At 39.9% G+C, this 22381-nt stretch overlaps 2 protein-coding genes and 2 long non-coding RNA genes across 9 annotated transcripts; 2 read left to right on the forward strand and 2 right to left on the reverse strand.

Moving 5' to 3' along the window:
- Positions 1-5536: 5536 nt before the first annotated feature.
- On the reverse strand, positions 5537-13044 carry LOC116922310 (N-acetylglucosamine-6-sulfatase). 5 transcript variants are annotated; one of them, XM_032928693.2, is made up of 10 exons: positions 12736-13038; positions 12415-12474; positions 12132-12202; positions 11883-12015; positions 11375-11432; positions 11141-11247; positions 9088-9411; positions 8081-8443; positions 6674-6823; positions 5537-5951 (listed from the first exon to the last, which is right to left on the reverse strand). In XM_032928693.2, the coding sequence occupies exons 1-10, from the start codon at positions 12901-12903 to the stop codon at positions 5628-5630; spliced, it is 1758 nt and encodes a 585-aa protein (XP_032784584.2). In that variant the 5' UTR covers positions 12904-13038; the 3' UTR covers positions 5537-5627. The 5 variants fall into 5 exon arrangements, with proteins under 5 accessions (XP_032784584.2, XP_032784583.2, XP_045030191.1 ...); XM_032928692.2 differs by having other exon boundaries at positions 6674-6826; positions 12736-13036; XM_045174256.1 differs by having other exon boundaries at positions 6674-6829; positions 12736-13034.
- A 51-nt stretch (positions 13045-13095) lies between these two features.
- LOC123472548 (39S ribosomal protein L52, mitochondrial-like) lies at positions 13096-14060 on the forward strand. 2 transcript variants are annotated; one of them, XM_045174259.1, is made up of 5 exons: positions 13096-13362; positions 13439-13526; positions 13590-13722; positions 13789-13967; positions 14032-14060. In XM_045174259.1, the coding sequence occupies exons 1-4, from the start codon at positions 13335-13337 to the stop codon at positions 13933-13935; spliced, it is 396 nt and encodes a 131-aa protein (XP_045030194.1). In that variant the 5' UTR covers positions 13096-13334; the 3' UTR covers positions 13936-13967; positions 14032-14060. The 2 variants fall into 2 exon arrangements, with proteins under 2 accessions (XP_045030194.1, XP_045030193.1); XM_045174258.1 differs by lacking the exon at positions 14032-14060 and having other exon boundaries at positions 13789-13988.
- A 1736-nt stretch (positions 14061-15796) lies between these two features.
- Positions 15797-18331, forward strand: LOC123472549. The gene is made up of 2 exons (XR_006647030.1): positions 15797-16608; positions 16828-18331. It is a non-coding gene; the product is annotated as an uncharacterized LOC123472549 (long non-coding RNA).
- Positions 18332-20855: 2524 nt separating this feature from the next.
- LOC123472550 lies at positions 20856-21344 on the reverse strand. The gene is made up of 3 exons (XR_006647031.1): positions 21283-21344; positions 21003-21073; positions 20856-20879 (listed from the first exon to the last, which is right to left on the reverse strand). It is a non-coding gene; the product is annotated as an uncharacterized LOC123472550 (long non-coding RNA).
- Between the last annotated feature and the right edge of the window lie 1037 nt (positions 21345-22381).

The raw sequence follows: 22381 nt of genomic DNA on the forward strand, positions 1-22381 counted from the left end.
ATCCATACAGCATCTCTGCCATTGAAGAAAAAAAAAAAAAATCTAGTTTCTTTTTTTCGATCCTTATTGCTCAATCCCGAACGAAATAAAGCTCCGATCCCGACAAATCCCCTGTCTTTTCCGCCAATAAAAATGTTTAGGTTAAAAAAAAAAAAACTAGAATGTACGTCATAGCCGCCAGTAGCAGAAAAAAAAACAAGTAAAAAGATGTTGCATATCCTTATAGTAGACCACAGAAGCAAAAAGTAAACACGTCAAACACACACACAACATACACGAGAAGATTATATCAAACTTGTTTTATTTTTTATATTTTTTCCATGCGAAGGCTACATCTAGTGGTGATATATACCTGTTCCCGGTATACCGTACAAACCAAACTGGAACAAAAGGAAAGATTTTTCATTTCAATAAATGTATATTTTTTAAAATGTTATTTGCTTTTTTTTTTCCGGGAATGAATGACATCATAAAAGTTACAGAAACGCCTTGACTGTTGGCCTTGTTTGCTGATATGAAATTACTTGGCGATGACGTGCAGAATTTGGGTTTCTTTCCACGGATACCGTAGTAATTCTTTTAATGATTTTTTGTTTGTTTTTTTTTTTTTCCCGTTTGTCTGTCTACTGTACGTGCCAAGGCAATTCTCACCTGTCGATAAACCTTTTGCCCTTTTTGTTTCTGTGTCTTTTAATCGTTTTTCCCTTCACACGGCACCTATATATACGCAATATACAGTCAGCAAGTGCGAACCCAACTCAGAAAAGGGTTCGCTTTATTATTAAAACAAACGCACTTCTTTTCATTCTTCCACTTTTTTTTTTATTTATTTATTTGTTTTTTAAGGAAAGAATCTTTTGAAGAAAAAAAAACTCATCAAAAATGTAGACGCACTTTGATGCAAGCGCTGCTCGCACGGAAGTAAGGACTGCAGCAGTTTTTCTCAGGTATAAACAAACGCGAATGATTCATAAGAAGAAAAAAACGGTGCAGTTGCGAGTAGATTGTGCGCCTATGGCGGCCGCCTCTGTACACATTAGGGTTCATTATTTATCAATGACGGTGTACTATATACTACAGTGCCCTTCCGCCAGTGCTACACAGACTGTATATACGTAATGCGCATCACATATGTGTAACACTAATGGCGGAGAGAATAACAGCAAGTCTAAAGGATTCGGGCAATCACTCCAAGAGATTTCTATAGTCTATGTATATGTGGTTGTATCGCGCGCACGATTGATTAATAGCCGCGACTGCTGTCTACTAGACATTCGATAGTTCTATATACGCCTATATACGTAACAACCAAAAAGATCAAATAAAATAAAAAAATTAGCTTTTCTTTTTTTTCGGTTGGTATAGACTAATTTAGTGGTGGGAGGAGGGGAGAAGGCCAGTGTTTTATACAGGGTATAGAAGAGACAGCACAGATGAATTTCCTCTGCTGCCAGCCTCGTAACATGGTGAAATTAGGAAAGCCGACTCCTCTAATTAAGTTAGAGAAGCGAAAATAAAATGAATTTTTGTGTGTGTGTGTGGACCAAAGTATTAGATCTTTCTGTCTGTTAGCTCTTGGTCAGCATCTACTTGGTTTCTCTCTCTCTCACTCTCTGTCTTTCTCTTTATATAATATGCCAGTGTCTCTCGCTCTACCGACACACATGAGCAACATAAAAGAGAATTCCAATCGTGTGTCTATATCACCTTTCATGTTGCAACGTATTTCTAGGATCTGGCCTATTAACTTCTTTTCTCGCACCGTCTGGCTTCGACTTGCAATCCAATTTCCTCCTGCTGCCTCGTACCTATACCATATATAGTAGACTATATACTGTATAGAAGTCGACCCTTTCTTCTGCCGAGCTACTACGACACACACACACACACACACACTATAATGGGTAGACTGGCGTTATGGACATGTAGGAGCAGTTTTCTTCATTCCTCTTGTCGCGCGCGTTTTCAATTAAATACCTTCCGCTTCTGATTTCGGCAATTCGCTGCTGGAGGAGAGACGAACCGCGTGTGTCGTGAGGCCAGCAAGAAAACGCTGGGGAAGGGGAAGGGGGGGTTGGGGTTGGGGTTTCAGACGTTCAAGCCAACTTATTTGCTATATCCAGCGTAGCTCCGCTTGGCTCGCGTTTTCAAATTGAATGCCCGACAGTTGGAACTGTGTAATGTATACACAGAGAAAACGTCGTGACACGGGTCGCTGGACCAAAAGCATCTGTCAAGTCTCATCATCACCGTGCTCACTGCTGCAAGAAAGGCGGGGGATGGGGAGAGAGAGAGAGTTTGGACAATTAGACGGATTGAGCTATGGTAAAAACGGGCCAGAAAAAGGGCTAAAGATGGGGGGAGCGGGGGGGGCGCACTTGTCCCGAGGAATGGACGAAGCATGTTCGGTTGGGGGTGATGGCAATATAGCCGCGTTGTATATAGGGCAGCACACACGCAATAATCGATTAACTGAAGAACCTGTAATAGTTTAATGCAGCTATATGTACAAACGGGGCATGTTTCAATTGCTCCCGGGACATTATGAGAAAACGTAGCAATGTCGTGTATTCGAGTCTTAATCGTCATTCAAATGGCTTGTCATTGTATCTATTTCCTTGTTGTTTCTTTTTTCTTCTTCAAAGGCTTGTAATCTATTTGAGAAGAGATGGGCAGTCCATTTGAGGTTCAAAACGTTTTGATGAATTGCTTAAGATACGAGACTGTGACTATATTACGTCATCTTGCCACGTTAATGCGCATATCTCAGATGAAACAAAGAAGGCAGCAGACTGCAACGTGCACAGGATGACATCGTTTCTTATAGCCAACGCTAAGTTGGACTATATATCCGACGATACCCATAACACAACACGTCTTCTCTATTTCTTGTATCTTATACTACTGTACACCGTATATAATATACTGTATATATTTTTACGAGTCTCGGCCGCGTATACTGATGTATATATAGAGTTACGAAGAAAGGTATATACAGCACACACACACGTTACAGTATATGGTATTGATCGAGGCTGAACAAGAAGAGACCCCTCCCTCGTTGCTCCGTTCACCGCTTCGACGCCACGCTCCCGCTGTTGTATAGACTTTTCCCTGCTATTATGTCTGCATAGATATGAATCATTGCTCTATTCTCTCTCGCTCTCTCTCTCTCCTCTCTATCCCTCCTTTCTCCGTTTTCAGAGTTTTCCCTCCAGATGAACTCGATTCCGCTTTCTCTCATCTGTACACACACACTAACCTGAATGATCTGCATTAATATACACTGGCCGTGAAGATCTTTACGCTGCATTTTGTTAAATTGCAAATGTGCGTAAACTTCAGTGTGTGCTGGATGAATCTGCGCGCTTGATAATTATACTGTACCTATACGTCCCCGATGGATACGGCAGGCGTCCATATTGTCTTGTTTATTATGTTGACTATCTATTATATGTACGTTTAGGGTGTACATCAGTTGTACAATGGTTGGAGAGAATGATGTCGAGTTTAAAGTTACAAATTCTTGCGCGCGATGTTACATAGTGCACACCTTTTCTGCGATGCTATATTGCGGCTGTTTGGATACATATATACATATTTATAGAGGCTGGGTTGCGTGCTTGTTTATTATATCTGCCTCTGTATGGTATGGATTTCCAAAAGAAAAGAACCCCACTTTTTTCAACTAAACTGTGTGTATGTAGGCTGTATATGTGTATGTGTAATATTTACGTCCGTGTGCGGTCTGTAGGTTAGGGGAGCAGGCGGAGAAAATGTACGCCAACAAAAGTGAATTTTCGTGTATCATAGGACGGAAGGAATGTCGAAATATCGCGACGATTTATATGTTTCCCCACCCGCCTTTCGTTTTGAGAAATTGGAATGTTTGTTCAATTGACGTGATCCTCCCAATTCGAAATGTCGATAAAAGACATTTTTGTGTAACAAAATCTGACTTATCGATCGCATTTTTGTTGCACCTTGCATCACCGAGTCAGATTCAAATAACAATGCACGCGTCAGCTTTATTTCGGAAGGTAAGACTGTATGCAACATTGGCGACGCACACCTTTGCCCCACTCAACTGGTACGGACTTGTTTTGTTTTTTTATTATCTGAAACGGTTGTAAATAGTTGCAGATAAAGCACGCGACTTTTGATTAGAGACCAAACCGGAAGGCTTCATTCTTGCCTAATCCGCCGTTCATTTTCGATAATAGAAAATGCCATTCCTCTGAATCGTCAACTTGTGTATCAAAATTGGGTTGCTTCATTTGATTCATTGCGCGGGTTTGCTCGTCAATTGGCTGTATATAGGGGATGTATGGGTATAAATACGATTCAGAATGCGGTTTTTGATGACGATCGTAACCGTTGCGGTTATTGACTATTACGGATGACGTACTCAGACTCACGACAGAGGGAGAGAGAGAAGCGATCCAAAGTGACAGCCGATTCTTCATCGTCGTGAGTGCTGTGCTGTACCTATACACACGAAAAAGGTAACAGTCCCCCCCTTCTTTTCTCTTCTTGGGATCCATTTCGTTGATTGAACGTGGCAGCTTAGGTGCGACGATATGATTTTGCTGCTTTGTCTGAGACATGGACTCTTTTTCTTTTTCTTTGGAAATCCACTCGTTTTCTTTTGGTTTTCTCTAGAAATCCATTTGTTTCGGAGCCGCATTTTGTTTTTGTGAGGTGTGGTTGAAGTTTGCGCAATCCACACAGCTGCAAGGCTTGTGTGTACATTTATTCGTCGGATTGCGAGGATTGCATCGTGTCTTGGCTCGAGATGTGTCAAGATAAAGAGGAAACAGTGTCGAAAATAATGGGGAAAAACTCTGCTGTTCAAATATCGATCTGGCCCCGTTTTGATAGGCCTACTGACGCTCTATTATAGTCTATATATGTACAAATATAAAATATGCCTGATGCGGACTTATTAATGACTATATACCTGACCGACTGGCTCGTGTCTTTTCAGAAAGGAGAATATAGTCGGTAATATATATAGCGGTCGTGTATACCGTATAGACGCCAACGACCGTATATAGCCATTGACTCTGAGATGCCCGTCCAATTCATTAGCGGCAAGCCGTTGCTAACGGCACTAATCCGTTATGTCTTGTATAATCTTTTCGTTTTCGTTTTCTTTTTCTTATGAAATCTTTTCTTTTTCTACAAGTCCTGCAGATGTTTATTGTGTCGTTTCGGCACGTCATTGGATCCCAGCTAAAAAACAAAAAAAAAAAAAAACTGACATTCGTTTCAGGTGACATCAGTTTCGAAAACGGTTCATTTCGATGGTCCAATGTTGGCGAATGGGCAGACGTTGAACGTGATAACAAAATTTGACACGTCCTATTTGATTTCCAGACTGTGATGAAATCAACCGCATTGCACAGCAAAGTGACGCATCCGTCATGGGACGAAATCAACTGGCAAAAGCTAATTTACATACTGTCCACGATGAATTTAATTAAAAATGAAATGAAAAAAAAAATAGAAGGAAAAAAACAAAGAGACCCGGTGCTATGGTGGGAAATGGACCCAAACAAAACGATCCAAGTTGCGTTTATTGATGGTTATATAGTAGACCGTGTAAATATGTACTATGTACGTCGTCATGGGTGGCGTCTCCTCTTCGGGTTGTCAGAGACGCCAAAACAGTTGACGTGACCACGGCATTTCGAATAATTGACGATCAGTTGGCGACGATGGCGACTGGCAACGGTACAACGGCACGATCGACGATACGCCCTGTTGTTCAACTGATAGGGATCGAGGCGCAGGTCGTAGGACTCGACGAAGGCCTGCAGGTCGTCAAACTGGCAGTAGAGACTGTCTTCATTTGCATGCTGATTGCCAGTCGGGCGCAAGGTGCGCAAGCAAACGTACGTATTATTGGCGGCGTCTTGACATTTGCAGCCAAAGTCGTTCAGACACAACTGAAATTCAAATACAAACATTTACAATCATAAACAAACCAAACAAGTAAGATCAAAAGCTATATACATATACAGAATGCTCGTCGTTTTTTTAAATGCCAAACAAATAAATAGAAGAAACAAGAATTGATTAGATGGGATGGCCAAAGGCAATACGCCCTAGAGCACCAACTCCCCCCGTTATTGTCGTCTACAGATTTTGTTGTGCGCATATAAATACATAGGCCTTGTTCTTTCATATATAAAAGCTATATACACATCAGGACTCTATACAAATAGACAAAGATTTCCTTCTTTTCTTTCGGGTCATTACTGTGTCCGTGCTGTAGTATAACTGACTGGGTAATAGGGGCGAAGCCAACAACAGACGGATATTTGTATCGTGGAAAGAGATCATCGATCGATGTGCAGCCTCCAAAGAAGAAAAAAGAAAGAAAGAAATATACTTGACTGCTGCATCAAATGCGATGCATACACAATGTAGACTACAATAAGAATATCATTAAATGTTTAAAGGGCCATTTGCCTATAAGGGCAGTATATAGGGGCATCTGTGTCGTCTCTGTTGTGCCCTGTGGGCTATCAAGCTATTCGTGACATGTCGATGTCTATCGATAAATCCAATCGAATAATGTCACGAGAAAACCACAAAAGATGACAAATATACAAAGTTTGCCTCTCAAGCCTATATATATTATACTGTGTAGATTGTAGGCCTATACCGTCGTATTGGCATCCTGTTGGCATTGAAGATCGACGTCTTGCAGATCGGCTTCTCCGTGATACTCGATCAAGAAGAATGTCCTCCACGGTTCGCTTGAATCATCGATGCCGCGGCAATGTCTGTCCCACGGCTCAGCAACTTGCGACACCTCCTTCTAACACACGACCATATATTAGACATGTATACTGTATACGTATAGCCTATAACATGCGCATATCAAAGAGCAACAGCCAAATCAATGGGTGTATGCACAGTGCACAAAAAATAGGGAAGAATTTCGCAACTCGATCATCAACAACAAGGCGAGACAGCTTCCATTTACTTTCTATTACACGCATCCCCACTCGGTCTTTCCTTTTTTCGTTTTCCTTCTCGGATGATATGCGTTAAAAAGGTTTTCAAGTGAGAGCCACTCAATCAGCTGTCGAAAAAATGTCGCAACATCCCTCCCTCTTCTAAATGATAACGAGAATTTGATTTATGGTGTCTCACCCCGCTTTGCTCTCCTTTCGAAAACCAAATTTTAATTGATGTTTGTTTTTTTTCGTTTAAATCAAAGAATGAATAAAAAAACAAAAATCAAATTCAATCGGAAAGATGGGAATTGTTAAGACATCAATCGGCAGATGATGCCGGGAACGGTCGGGAACGGTCGGGAAGTGTTAAGAGGAAATAATGATTGAAAGGCAGTTGTCAAAGGGATCCGCAGTTGAATTGCTTGTCGCTAATTAGGGTGATTGGAGACGATTTGGAGATGTTTGTAGAACTTTGATTTCTTAATTAAATGCAAATCGGCGAACCAGCTAATGCAACACAGTCCGGGGGCAGCGTCGAGGACTATGTATATACCAATAGTCAGCCAAACGTCATGTCTAAATATATCAAATTAGAATTGATATATAGGCAGATTATATGATACGAGAGATTATTTGATGCCATTGCGTGGCCATCCGTTTCCTCCTTTAAACGAGTTCTGAGGAAAGGCATGCGACTTCATTAGGGAAAGAGCCAGAAATCGACAAGAGGCGGATGTTTAGCTTATGTATCGCTTCACTCTGGCCAGCCTCAGAAGGAAAGCAGCAGGATCCTATATAGCCTAGTTTGTTTGTTTCATCTAAATAGATGCGCAAGTTTTCCTTTTCTCCTAATAGAAGGGAGAGCGGAGCGGATGTGGTGCCTATACATACGAAAACGAATGCCGTCACTTAATCAGCTGATGCGGTTTAGCGGTCTGACGTATCGCCATCCAACACGCAACACTGATTTACATACGTACCTACTGGCTTCCGGTTCATTTTCCCTTTTTATTTATTTATTTATTTTTTTTGGGGGAGGAGGGGGGTTTTGCTACGCAATCACGAACGGTTTGCCATGACAACAAAAAGAAAAAAAATTTGGTTTTTACCTTTGAAACGTTGCGGTTCTGCGATGACGGAGTGAGCGCGTTCGTCACCAGCGGGAGGAGAGACACGCCGTCCATATCGTCGGGAATGGGCAGGCCGGCCATGTGGAGGACGGTGGGCGCCAGATCGATGGAAACGACAGACAACGAATCGATCTCAATGTCACGGCTCTTGTTATTGGCTGGCGGCCGGTTATGGCTGGCGGCGACGACCAGCAGCGGCACGCGAATATCCGTTTCGTAAGGTAATCGCTTGTCGATGGGCATCGCAAATTGGCCCATGTGGTAGCCGTGATCCGACGTCACCACGATCCACGTGCGATCCAGTTGACCCTTTCGACGCAGCAATTTCACAATGTCGCCTACCTTCGTGCAACAAGGACGAACAAGTCGGAGAAAGTGTCAAATTAGAAAAGCCGACAGCGGATCCGCATTTTGTGTTTGTTTTGTTTGTTTCTTTTTTTTGAAGAAAATCTCAGTTATATATAGTAGTATAGACTATAGAGTCGGCGAACAATCATTTTCAATCCGGTTTGATGGGAAGCGCCGTCGACTCTATGAATCGTTCATGAGCCATAAAAGGATTCTAGTGTATATAAGCTCTCTTTCTCGCGACTTTTTGAACATGTACTATATAACGAAACGAATGAATGAATGAATGAATGATGTAAGAAGCAGGAGAGAACCGAAAATCAGGACGTGTATAGAAGCGATGGATGACAAAGAACGAATATTTCAGGTGCAATTGAAAATCTAAGAAAATGAGCTGCTGTGACCGGGCAAAGTAGCTATAGCACAATCCAGCGATATCAATATGTATAAGTCTACGCCGTTTGGCTTAAGGCCGAAGTCTATAGCAATGGTTTCTTGGACCAACCAATCAGAACTATAGTCGGCCCAATAGGCCCCTTCATCAGTGAAATCCGGCGAAATCAAGGCAAGTGTTTTTTAGAAGAAGATGAAACAGCGCTCGTATTACGTAGGCTACACGTGTAGATTGTATAACGTACCATTTGATCGACGGACAGGAGCGTCCTCCATCTTTGGCGGAAAACGTGGTCGACTTGATCGATAATGTCCTCGGGCAAGGCACCCTGAGGCGCTTGCCGCAGGAGCCAATGTTTGTCGTTGCCTGGGTGGCGGTTGAAGCTCGGCCAGCGCGGAGCTCTACGTCCGGCGAATGATCGTGAAAACTGAGGCGCCGGAGTGAAAGGTGCGTGGCAAGCGGGCGGAGCGATCATGGCGAAGAATGGCCGGCTGTCTGCTGCGGCCGATAAGGAAGACGGATGTCGATTAGGAACGACGCCGTCTATGAAACTCAGCGCCTCTCTCGCCTGTCAATCCCAATTTTCGCCCGGCCCGCAGTTTCCCCCATCAAATGTATCAATAATAAACAATGATCAAAGAAAAAGTCGCATAATGCACAAGAGATAAGTCAGAATGCGCTGATGCAAAGCCGGTTCATCATTTCATCCCAGTCAAACCTCTTCTATTTTTTTTTTTTTTTTTATTGTTATGCAAAAAGGGGGAGGAGAATCAACTTTAATCCGTTATCTGATGAGATTATTCAGAAAACGAAAGAAGGACACAAATAAAAAAAAAATGCGGGCTGCATTGTCTACTTGTTCATCTTAGCATTTAATACGAAGAAACTATATAATAGTGAAAGATGGGGGGGATGAGTTTTGAATATTTCCCATCGATTCATTTTTCGAGTGGAGCAGTTTGTCTTTCCTTCAAAGGGAGAACAACAAAAGGCCGTCGACTGACGTTTTAGAAAAAGGGTCCTGGCTGCACACAAAAAAACGCGCAGCAACCGCTTTAGTAAAGATGGACGATATACACGTCATCGACGTTCTCCGACTCGCAATCTCCCCCTCCCCCAAAAAAGGACGTTTAGAGCTGATAATAAGACGATTAATTTTGCTATACACAGCACAAAAAAATATATATAATAATAATAAAATATATAAATAAATCGCTGGAGGTGGAGCGAGCGAATTGGAAAACGACGACGACAACGGTCCTTTTTATTTTTTACTAAAAAACTAAGCCGGAAATGATAAGCAATCGTTTTATTGGTAGAACGCGCGGAGAGCTTTGATCGGGATATAAAGAGCCTGTGGCAAGGTTGGTGATTCCGGCCGTTCTCTTTCTTTTTTTTTTTTTTCTTGTTTGATTATTACATCCTCTTAGAGAGATGGGAGGGCAGGGGTATATTGTCTCTGTGGTGATGGCTAAAAATGAAGGGGGCCGAAAAACGAGACGGCAATTGGCACTGATCTATAAAAAATGAAAACGCCCACGGAGCGTGAGCTCTTGCCGCCGGGTTTTAGTCACAGCAATCAAAAGAAAAGAAAAGAAAAAAGGGAAACCAACGTAAGATGATGGGATGAGTCTTTCTCTTGGCACGTGCCGTACGAGGTATATACACATATATAACCAACACCCTACTAGTATATATACAGGGAGGAAGTGTGTGTGTGTGTGTGTTCATAGCACCAATCAAAAGTGTTCGCCCCTCGTCAGCTCGTTTTTGCCTCGAGACAATCATTGATGACGACAATAAGAAGGGCAAAGGAAACAACCAGACTATCCCCACCCCAACCCGAATCAATTAAGAACTAATGTTCATTATTTCCGCTTGGTGTGACGTGCTAGTAGTTAATTTCTCAAATCTTTCAATCAGCTCATCAGAAATCTCCCGACGATAAACTGCCCTTAACGAGAACGTAGATTTCTTTCATTGGTTTTCAAAACTCTTTTCAATTAAAAAACGGCTAAATTAGATGATGGGATATTTCTGATCGCTTTAACACCAGTTCCGCGCCGCCTCTAATTGTCTAGCGTGAAAGGTGACGTTGATGACGACATGGCCAACACCAATCGCAATTTCAGGGGGACACAACAACTTTGGATTCAGTTTGCATAAAGTAAGGCGAGCTGTAGGAAATGACACTAAACCAGATGTTGCCCTGATGTGAGTTCAGTTCATTACGATATACGTATATACTGAATCGAAGGATAAATAAATAAATGAATAAATAAATAATCAAGACATACCAAAACGTCGGTCAGGTAGTCAAGGTGATAGTCGTCTCCGTGATCCTGGCGCTTTCCATCCACTGATAGGGTGTAGTTATAGTAACGCGAGTTGCCAACCAATCCCACTACATTAAGCAAACACAAGATGACATTTAAATTGACCAGCGCAAACATTTTAAAGAGATGACATTTATTTTATTTTATTATTATTATTATTATAGTATATATTTTTTTAAATGTAGTATATAATACCCCATCGATTGTAGCCCGGTGGAACATGTTCAACGCCGCCCGTTTCATTTTTTCCGTACTTTTCGAGATTGTTTTGCGTTCCAGCAATCCGATGCCACCAAACAACAATTCGTTATATAAATAATATTTAAAAAAATGAAAATAAATGACATCCAAGAGAAGGAAATAGAAAGAACACATTTGTCACATGATATCGTCGGTGCGCAGTGCGCGACCGGCAACGATTTCAAAAGGTAAGAAGGGAACACTTGAATTGAAACTGTATCCGCCCCACCCCCTCCTATGGGAGACTCTCGGATGGCACCTGACGCTGGCCATCACTTTTATGTGTGTGTGTGTGTGTGTGTGTGTGTTAACCTCATTGTTTGCCAAAGGCATCAGCTATTTTTTTTGTTTGGCAGCAAAGACATGAGAAGAACAATGCTTCAAATTGCTTTGAAAAGTGTTTCCATGCACAAAAGAAAGTGAGTAGGAACAATTCGCCCTCAAAGCAGACGATTTCATTTACCTGATTGAGGTATTTGCCGCCGTAGAACGTCGCGTATCCGTTTGATTGCAGGTAGGTAGCCATCGTCTTCAATTCTTCCCCGTTCTGCCACTGCGGACTGCTGCAATTCCCCGTCACCGTATTATTGATGACCCTGATTCGCCGAATGTTTAATTCTTAATCAATTAAATGAAATTATCTAAACGTGAATTTCATAAACATTTCGTCAAGATTGTACTAAAGACAGCAATTGGGCGAGCAATAGCTCACCGATGGTTATGAACGTATTTGCCTGTCAATATGGACGACCGGCTCGGACAGCAAACTGGGGTCGAGATGAACTGGAGTTGTGTCCGTCCGTTCCACAAAACAAAAAAAAAAACAAAAAAAAAAGGAAACAAATAAAATATTTTCGATCCATATTTTTTACGACGACTGCACGAAAACTGTAGCATGCACTACCCTCTTCCAACTGCATACGTAAGCACGTAAGTAACGAGGGTTCGTGGGGGTGGAAGGCAAAAGCAATTGGGGAGGGGTGTTTCCAGCTTACGGCATTGGTGAAAGTGGCGCCATGTTGGCTGACCAGACGACGGGTGATGGCCATCGGTTCCTATTCAACATTGAAAAAAAAAAAAAAATGACAGTCAATAAGAGTCGACATGTTGTGAAGTAAGATAGGGTAAGGAAGAAAAAAAAAGAAAGCTTATACAATGGCTGATACTATATAGCGTGCCACTGTATATAATAGCATTAGGGGACACGCAATCCAGTAAAACGACATAATACCCCACTCTTCTTCCAGTCTGACCATAAAACAGTACGTTGTAATCTGTTTCTGAAACAAAACAAAACAGAAAAAAAAAAGACTTACCAGGCCGGCTAAAACATAATCGAGATCATCAATTAGAATAACCACTATGTTGGGTCGTGGATTTTTAGGTGTTTTACAGTTCAGACGGACGATAAACAGTATAAACCACATGGAAACAAGGTGAAACGCTGCTTTTCTCATTCTGCGAGTGTAAAAATCAAAGCCCATACGTATCGTTACACACGTATAAAAATAAATAATTTAGCTAGAGAAATCTGAAGGACGATACGCAAAATAACTATGGCAACTCGTTTCTTATGGAATTACGAAACTATTGGGTGAATCATCGTTTTATGGTAATCATGGGGGTGTGATTTCGGAGTAAAACAAAATTCGACTGAATGTACGTGAACACCATCTCGCGACTATTTCCAAAACTACATGGTTTTATTCTCTAATCAAAGTTGAAATTTCCATGTAGGTAAAACCAAATAAAAAATGACAAAGAAACTACCTCTTATAGCATCACTTTAAAATGCGACTTGAATTTCAATAATGTTGTATTGCCCGATTACCGATTCACGCAATCGAAGAAGCAGACAGATAATAGTGAGTCGCGACACTGGTGGCCGTTTCACCAAGCTACATTTTTGTATACAATGGCGCTACCCACGATCTCAAAACTTGGTGAGTTTCGACAATTTAATAAATAATCATAAAATTTATTATGGATAATTATTTTTTGTTTGTAACGCCTGTGTAGGTTTCGAGCTGTCAAGGATAGGACAGAATGGACCACGGAGTTTTGTTACAAGCTGTTGTTGCCTGGTGGAGCAAGATTGGCGATACAAGTAACAAGTTCTATTTTTTTTTAACAAAATGCTGAATCATTTATTCTATGGCACACTAATTAGAAATGGACTACCGAGAAATCCGAACGCATATGGTCCCCTGACGGACGGACGTGACTTCACTTTTGTTGATCAAAGAGTTACCCCAATTGGTGCTGGGCAACTAAAACGTCTTGAGAAACACAGAATCTATGCAGTGAGTAACTTTTAATATTTGACTATTTTAAAAATGCATAGAAAATGATGCCTCTCAATCATGCAGGAAAAAATTCTACAAACTGTAAAAGAAATGAATTTTGCAATTGAGAGACGTGCAAACCTACAAAAACAGAGGAAAGAAAAACAGAAAGAGATCCTAGAAAGCAAATTGAAACCAAAAGGTCACTTGCTGCTTTCTGGACGTAAATGAAAAATGTAATTTTCTAGTACAACATAATACATGTAATAAAAGATTAACGATAATGATGAAAAGTTACGATGTCTATTTTCGTCTTTGTCGTTATAGCTTTTTCAGTAAAACACTTTTGGAAAACACTTGTGTTTATGAAGACTGCTCTATTTTAACTTCAAGTTCCAAGTTGCCTGTTTATGTATTGAAATTGAATGTAAATTTTGCGGCAGTCTGCGACTAGGAGCGCTTGTTTACCAGGCACCATCCAATGCTGCTGGAATATGGACGTAAATAGGCTCAGGACAACATGATTAATAAGATGTTAATCAATTTGATGAATGAATTGAATAAATAAAAAGATTAATCTTTTTATTCATGTTGTCCTGAGCCTATTTACTTCCATATTCCAGCAGTATTGACGGTGACAACCAAGGAGATTATGATGACCTCCCACCAGCTGGTATACCTCTCGACTCCCGCTGCTGTCAGTAGAACATCAGCTGCATGAGGACGATGATTCGATGGAAAATCCACAGGTGATTGATCATTCATGGCGGCTACGATGTCAGCTACAACGTTCATGTGGTTGAGTAAATTATCGTCATAAGCTGGATTGCTGCGATGGTCATAGTCGAAGGTTTTCACGTCTTCATAGCGGAAGAAATGAGCCAATGTACGCTCCGGCAGTACAGTATTCGGGTCGATTCTGTTCCAAGTGTTGTTGCGGAAGGCGTAAGGTTTATCGTTGAAATTGACGAAACCATTTGTCCAATAGCATGGGGAAAATTTCACTAATTCCCAGCCATCAAGATTAATGGTATAATTGTTAAATTTCGACTGTGGTCCACAAGGTGTGATCACGGTTTCAAATGTGGCGTTTACGGCTTTACACTGAATCACTACGGTGGTTTGTCCAAAAGCTTGCAATTTTGCACACCGAGGTAATTTCAATAATGAAGCGGCGAGCCAACCATTATATTGGGCGGTGATAATTGCTCGTTCATTTTTAGCTTTGCGAACATCGCACTCAATTGTCTGTAACATACGCGCTAATTCATTATCACGATCAATAGCACGATCTTGAATATATTGTTTATTGGCCAATTTATCCAAATCGGAGTCACTAGATGGTGAGGTGGTTTCCACAGAGACGCTTGGTTGGGCCTTCTCCTTGATGGACGCCGACTCGGCGGTGAGTGATAGAGATTTATCGAAGAAGGGCCACGTTACCAAAACTAAATTTGATTGGCCGACGATTTTAAAAGTCGTTGTTCGGTTGTTGCAACTTCGTTTATTGGGGTCGCAAGGTGGTTGAAGAGTCAAATGAAAATCTAGTTGACGTTCGCTGTCCAAGAGGCGGAAATATTTTTCATTAATCGTCTTCATCATAAGATTTCCGATTCCAGATTCAACTGGACGTAATTCGTGTTGAATCTTATGGGTGTATGTCGCATCCCAAATCAAAGTTAGATGGTTGTGAGACAAGGTACCAGCGGTTGCGGAAGCTTTTCCGATCGGCGTTGGAAAATCTTCATCTTCCACTTGTTGAAACAGTTGTACTTGTTCAAGCGCACAATTCAGAGTTTCCCAATCGACGGTTCGCATCCAGTAACCGTCAGATCGAGGTTCATGCGAAAATACATACAGTACCCACGCCAGGTATTGGATCACCTCGGTCCAAAAACGGCGTTTTAACCCGCGCGAGATAGGCCTAACGGTGTCTCGCGCGTGAATTTTTTTTACATACTAAGATTGCTCGTACGAGGTTAATTTTTTTTAATCAGAAAGATAAAGAACTAGTCTTTATCTTTCTGATTTTTAATTTGTAAAAAGTATAGTTGTTATATGGGGAAAAGGATCATTTTGAAATATTGGATCCCCCCCGACATGTGTTGCATTCGTTGTCCCTACCCGACACAGCAGTAGCAATAGTAACGGCATTGACGACATTACTACACACGAAACATACGGAAAACAACACAGGGAAATATAAAAATGGAAACATTCTTATGGCCAAGTATTCTACTTTATCATGTGGGTTTCTCAAAACTAAGTAAATGGGGATAATAAAAAGAGTAAATAAAAACGTAAGAGGTAAAAATTTGGGGAAAAAAGTGAAAATATTCTAATAGATTTAAAAAAAAGGTAAAAGACATTCCGTCGGCTATACTTTAACGGTGACACAGCAACAGGGATAGGGGAAATAGGGCCTTTCAATTTAACAGATTTTTCTACTGGAAGGGAGGCCTATTTTGGGGCAAAATTGGTATCATTAGAAAGAAGAGAAAAAGATCTTAATTATGGAATAGAAAGACTTACGAAAATTTTACTCATATAGAAGCGCGGATAAGAAATAAGACATTGAAAAAATTTAACGGTAAATGAGCGGCACTGTCAAGGTCACGCGCAAGTCCAATACACGGGGGAAGTGCGAATGGGGGAAAAACGGAGGGGAATAAAAAGAAGATAAGACGGAATAGATTGCCGACGGCGAAAAAGGGACTTAGAATATTTTCAACGTTGGAACATTGGGAAAAGCTATAGCAAGGAAAGGAAAATAAAATATATATTTTTCGCGTTGGGTGTGGCAGCTAGCGGTGGCGCTGCTGTACGCGTAGTATAAATGGAACAATGATGCATTTGCTTCAAGAACAGAAAAATTTTTAGTTAGGAAACGAATCAAGTGAAACAGTGTGTTACTGTTTATTTTGTTTTGTTTTTTTGTTTTTTTTTGCTTGTTTGTTTTTTTTTTTGTTTATTTGGTTTTTTTGTTTTTGGTTGTTGGTTTTTTTTTGTTGGTTTATTGTTTTTTTTGTTTTTTTGTTGGTGTTTTTTTTCTTTGTTTGTTCTTTGTTTGTTTATTTTAATTTAATTTTTTATTTTCTTTATTTTTTTGGTTGGTGGTTGAAGATGTGTCGAAGGAAGCATCGCATAACAACAAGTGCATAGGCGAAGACAGGTCGCCATTTTGATGAGTGTCGTTTTCTTTGTTTGTAAAGTGAAAGATAAGCGAAAAAGAAGAAAGGAAATGAAGTGAAAGAAGAATATAGGAGGCGGAATAGAAGAAGAGTTCGGGACTAAAGGATTGCTACGGTAATGCTAACATAATTTCCCTATTATTTTATGCGTATTAGTACTTTTACTCGCAGTTTAAAACTCGACCGCTAGATGACGTTGTTTTAGTTTACTTTTGACCGCTAGATGGCATGAGAATGTCAATTCTGGAAATAAATAAGTCTAACTTAGAAAATAAGAACTTATTGATTAAAAATGACAAATAACTTGATGAACTTAGTCAAGTAAGGTTTTAATTTATCCAACAGGGAGGTTTTTATTTTACGATAAGTAAAAAGTTAGTTTGTCAGAGATGGAATGACTTGCTTGGATATACACATAGATTGTACCCCACGCAAAGATAGTACTCAGGTTCAAATCCCGGGGGAAGCTTGTAAAAGGGAACAAATGTGCGTCGGCACCAGTATACGGAAGGCGGGTCACATCGTGGCCTCTCCACCCCCTTCTTGTATATTGAGGTCTCGCGCTCCTCTCAGTATTCAATTCGTTGGCCGTATAGCTCTTGTGGTGGAGAGAGTTGGTCTTCAGAAGTAACTACTGACGATGGAGATTTGTTCCTTTCAGCTAGGGGAGAGTCTGGCGCTGGACTCAATCCGTGTACGAACGGCTTTTGCATTTTTTCAAAATTTTCAAGTAATTTTTCCGCAATGTAATTATATATTTAATTCCAATTCTAATCGAATTTTAAAAAATTATCATATTATCATTTATCTTATTCCTTAGAAACATATATAATTATATGTTTTTAAAGAACCTAACCTGTTTTTGAGACTATTTGAACTAATGATTTGACTTATACTGATTGTTTGAATTATATCTTTTTTTGTCTATATTATATATATTTTTTTCTTTCTATTCCGATTCTTCCTATCCCATATGTTTTTTCTTTCTTTTTTGTTTAATTACTTAATCTATTTGGAGACTATTCTTATTGTTACTTCTGCCGTTTTATTTATTAAAAACACTACTGAGGCTACAATTTTGGAGAATGCGAATAAGCAAGGAGAAGAAGAAGGATAGAAAAGTGATAGACGAATAACAGAATAAAGAAGAATTTCAAGAGACTAGAAAGAGAGAAATAGAGGAAAGAAATTTTCCTACGAACGATAAAAAAAAAAAAAATGATATGTCGAACCCCCTTGTATCATATCTTTTTAATCAAAAATTATGTTATAAAAAAAAAGTATTTGCGCTACAGTTCGGGATGACTCAATGTTGGATTTTCTTCAAATACGTAATTGACGTGTTCCATTCCTTTTAGACAAAGCTGTCCGGTTGGGATTGCAATTGGTAATTACAACCAATAATTACAACCAAAATAAATGTTATATTACAGAAATCATTCGAGTACTAAAAAAATTGACAGGGGGAAAACCGTTGCACACCTGCGTCTGGTCGGTATTGGGAACCCGATTTTTTCGTCTGGTATGTGCGGTTAGGTATAACTTTTCACGCTCTTTTTTTTAGTGAAAATCTTATCTGACTTCGTTAACGGGAAGTGGTGTTTTTCCAAGCGGGCAAAAGCCCGTCTTGGCGCAACTGCGCCCTCTTGATTCTCTGACTTTTCTTGCCTATTTTGCATTTTGTTTGGAGACCTTACGGTACTCCTCTATAATTCAGGTGAGATACAGATAGAGCTTGTTATTACCAATTTCAAATAACAATAGGGCGAGATAGCCAACAATCAGAAGGGGAAAGTTAGAGAGACGCGATTGTGTTTTTTTTTGCTGTGTGTGAGAGGCGATTACTTTACCAGAAAATTAAGAAAGAGAGAAAGAACGGTGGCTATTAGCTGTGTGCGGTAGTTAACACGCGACTTTAGCGTGGTTAATGGCCGCCCTCTTTACTTAATAGTTCAAAGAGATTTTTTTTTCAAGGATTGTTACTTCCCTCGTTTGAGGGGCCTTTCTTAGCAATGGCCCCAAACAGCCTAACAATTACAATTTTTGAATGTGATGGATAGGAAGGACACAGTACTTCACTGGCTTAAATTAACTTTTTTAGGTTTCGAAGGACCATGTTAACTTTGTACACTCTCAATTTTTGATTTCTACCTTTTTCCTACTTTTCGGCCACCATGCGTAGTAGAACGAAAAAGGTAGAGAAATGGTAGAAAATTTTGTTTACTTTTAGCTAGTAGGGGAATGGAAGATGACCTACCATATGGTAGACAAATGCGTGTCTACCATAAAGTAAGAAAGAGCAGACGAAAACGCAAAATCACAACAAAAATGGAGGGGCGATTCCCAAGTAAATATGCACTTTTCGTTGGAATATAACAAAACAAAACTTGGGAAGCAAACAAACTTTCTTCTGATGACTTACAGGTTAATTTTACTTCTCCTTTTTTAATTTGTTATATTTTTTTTGATTTTATACAACTATTTCCACTTTAGCTTTTTAATTTTGTTTTTGAACATTAACATTTCCTTTGTTATTTTGAAATATTTGGGTTAAATTAGCGATTAAAAATGAAAAAGATAGAAATTATAGTTTAAAATTAATATATAATTATTAAAAGTATGATTTTATTATTAACAAATACTCAAATGTCTTAAATGTAAACATACTTTAGTTTTCAGTCAGAATTTTTTCTAAGTTCTTAACTGAATCCTCGAAATAGTCAGGAAAATGTTTCAATATTAATATGTTAAAATAGCTGAGTGGTTAAGGCGCTTAACTGCAAACATCAGTAATATGTCTTTCCATGTTCGATCCCTGAAGTCTTTTTTCTTTTTCCGTTTTTGTCAATGGTAGACTAGTCTACCATTGCAAATGGGAGGCAGATGGTAGAGGATCTACTTACCCTACTTTTTAAAATCGACGGTTTTCCGTCCAAATGGTAGCAGTTTCTACCAAAAGTAGCAGATTGTTTTCATTTCGCTACCAAATGGTAGCCAAAAGCAGTGAAAAGTAGGAATCCAGAAATTGGTGGCATGTCGTACCGTACTTACAGTTTAGGTTGAGTAATTAAATTGACCTTAAGAACCGTGTCTGTTCCAAGCGTCTATTCGGTTTTATATTGATAGACTTACAGTCACTTAGTGGGGAAACAATTAAAGGTGGGAAACAATGGGGTTTGGGGCCACTTGTCGGGGGCCCTTTAGACAATAGTCGCAAATGCAAATGGGTGCAGTCATCCGGTGGCCGGATCGGTTTGTCGTCGTCTGTTGGGCGATTACATTCCCAACACACACCATGTCACCATCCCCTACCATCCGTGTTGGATTAAATGGGTAGATGTAAATTAGGAAAAACGCGAATGTCATTCCAGCAGTCAAGATCAAAAAAGGATGGAACACGAGCCTTGACGCCCTCATCCAGGAAGACTGAAAGATAACCAAAAACAAAAAGCAGAAATGAGGTTGCAATTTTGGTTGGTACTTCCTAATAACCTGATTTACTCACCGTATTACTTTTCATCTACAAAAAATTATGCCACAACATTTCAAAATAATCAACGATCCTCAAAATGAGATCGCAATCTAAATTATTCGTCACGCAGTCAAACACGTTTGCAAGAAAAATGGAATGCACGAGTATCGTTTAAACAAACCTTGGTAAACCAACAACCCGAATGAACTGGAAACGTCGGCTATAGCAGATTTTTACGTCCATAGTATAGACCCACTTTCTACTCTACGGGTGTATCCATCACCAGCCGCAATGATGCATCAGCACCACGATCAGCACCAATGCAAAAGCGTTCCCCCTCGTCAGCCTGTTTTGCCTCTTGTGTGGTGTGCGTGATTTCGTGCACCTGATTTGAGGTATTTCGCCGTGAGAACGTCGCATCCGTTTGATTGCAGTGTAGCCATCGTCTCGTAATTCTTCCCCGTTCTGCCACTGCGGACTGCCGTACTCCCGTCACCGTATTATTGATGACCCTGATTTCGTCGAATGTTTAATTTTAATCAATTAAATGCAATTATCTAAACGTGAATTTCATAAACATTTCGTCAGGATTGTACTTCAAAGAACGGCAGTAATTGGGCGAGGCAATAACTCACCGATGGCTATAAACGTATTTGCCTGTCAATATGGACGACTGGCTCGGACAGCAAACTGGGGTCGAGATGAACTGGAGTTGTGTCCGTCCGTTCCACAAAACAAAAACAAAACAAAAAAAGGAAACAAATAAAATATCTTCGATCCATATTTTTTATGACGACTGCACGAAAACTGTAGCTGCATGCACTACCCTCTTCCAACTGCATACGGGTAACGCAAGAAACGAGGGTTCGTGGGGTGGAAGGCAAAAGCAATTGGGGAGGGGGTGTTTCCAGCTACGGCATTGGTAAAAGTGGCGCCATGTTGGCTGACCAGACGACGGGTGATGGCTATCGGTTCCTATTCAACATTGAAAAAAAAAAAATGACAGTCAATAAAGAGTCGACATATGTTGAAGTAAGATAGGGTATGAAGAGAAAAAAGAAAGCTTATACAATGGCTGATACTACATAGCGTGCCACTGAATATAATAGCATTAGGGGACACGCATTCCAGTAAAACGACATAATACCCCCCTCTTCTTCCAGTCTGACTATAAAACAGTACGTTGTAATCTGTTTCTGAAAAAAAAAAACAGAAAAAAAAGACTTACCAGGCCGCTAAAACATAATCGAGATCATCAATTAGAATAAATCCACTATGTTGGGTCGTGGATTTGTAGGTGTTTTACAGTTCAGACGGCCGATAAACAGTATAAACCACATGGAAACAAGGTGAAACGCTGCTCTTCTCATTCTGCGAGTGTAAAAATCAAAGCCCATAAGTATCGTTATCGTTACACACGTATAAAAATAAATAATTTAGCTAGAGAAATCTGAAGGACGATACGCAAAATAACTATGGGAACTCGTTTCTTATGGAATTACGAAACTATTGGGTGAATCATCGTTTTATGGTAATCATGGGGGTGTGATTTCGGAGTAAAACAAAATTCGACTGAATGTACGTGAATACCATCTCGCGACTATTTCCCAAACTACATGGTTTTATTCTCTAATCAAAGTTGAAATTTCCATGTCGGTAAAACCAAATAAAAAATGACAAAGAAACTACCTCTTATGGCATCACTTTAAAATGCGACTTGAATTTCAATAATGCTGTATTGCCCGATTACCGATTCAGGATTTATTTATTATATTATTTACTTTATTTTTATTTTATTTTTGTTTGTAAGTTGCTCGTCTCTTTTAGCCGAAGAATTTCGTTTGCTGCCCGAAATTCGTCCGCTACAAGGGGATGAACAACAAACCATTCACAAACAAAAGCTAAATAAAAAAAAACCAGATAGAACTAGGGCTAGAAAAAAATTGGGAAATGAAAAATAAATAGGGTAAACCCACTGCTAGGGAAGAAAAGGGGGAAAATCTTAATTATTTTT

This window comes from Daphnia magna, linkage group LG5, assembly GCF_020631705.1.
Source record: "Daphnia magna isolate NIES linkage group LG5, ASM2063170v1.1, whole genome shotgun sequence".
Classification (NCBI taxonomy): Eukaryota; Metazoa; Arthropoda; class Branchiopoda; order Diplostraca; family Daphniidae; genus Daphnia; species Daphnia magna.

What these genes read in the sequence shown, in the direction of transcription:
- LOC116922310 (XM_045174256.1), bottom strand. Translation starts at nt 12,903, where the DNA reads ATGGGCTTTGATTTTTACACTCGCAGAATGAGAAAAGCAGCGTTTCAC. An exon ending in AAATACGTTCATAACCATCG is followed by an intron (nt 12,016 to 12,131) that starts GTGAGCTATTGC and finishes TCGGCGAATCAG; the next exon opens with GGTCATCAATAATACGGTGA. An exon ending in AGAACCGCAACGTTTCAAAG is followed by an intron (nt 6,830 to 8,080) that starts GTAAAAACCAAA and finishes GTCGTGTGTTAG; the next exon opens with AAGGAGGTGTCGCAAGTTGC.
- LOC123472548 (XM_045174259.1), top strand. Translation starts at nt 13,335, where the DNA reads ATGGCGCTACCCACGATCTCAAAACTTG. An exon ending in ACCCACGATCTCAAAACTTG is followed by an intron (nt 13,363 to 13,438) that starts GTGAGTTTCGAC and finishes ACGCCTGTGTAG; the next exon opens with GTTTCGAGCTGTCAAGGATA. An exon ending in AGAAACACAGAATCTATGCA is followed by an intron (nt 13,723 to 13,788) that starts GTGAGTAACTTT and finishes TCAATCATGCAG; the next exon opens with GAAAAAATTCTACAAACTGT.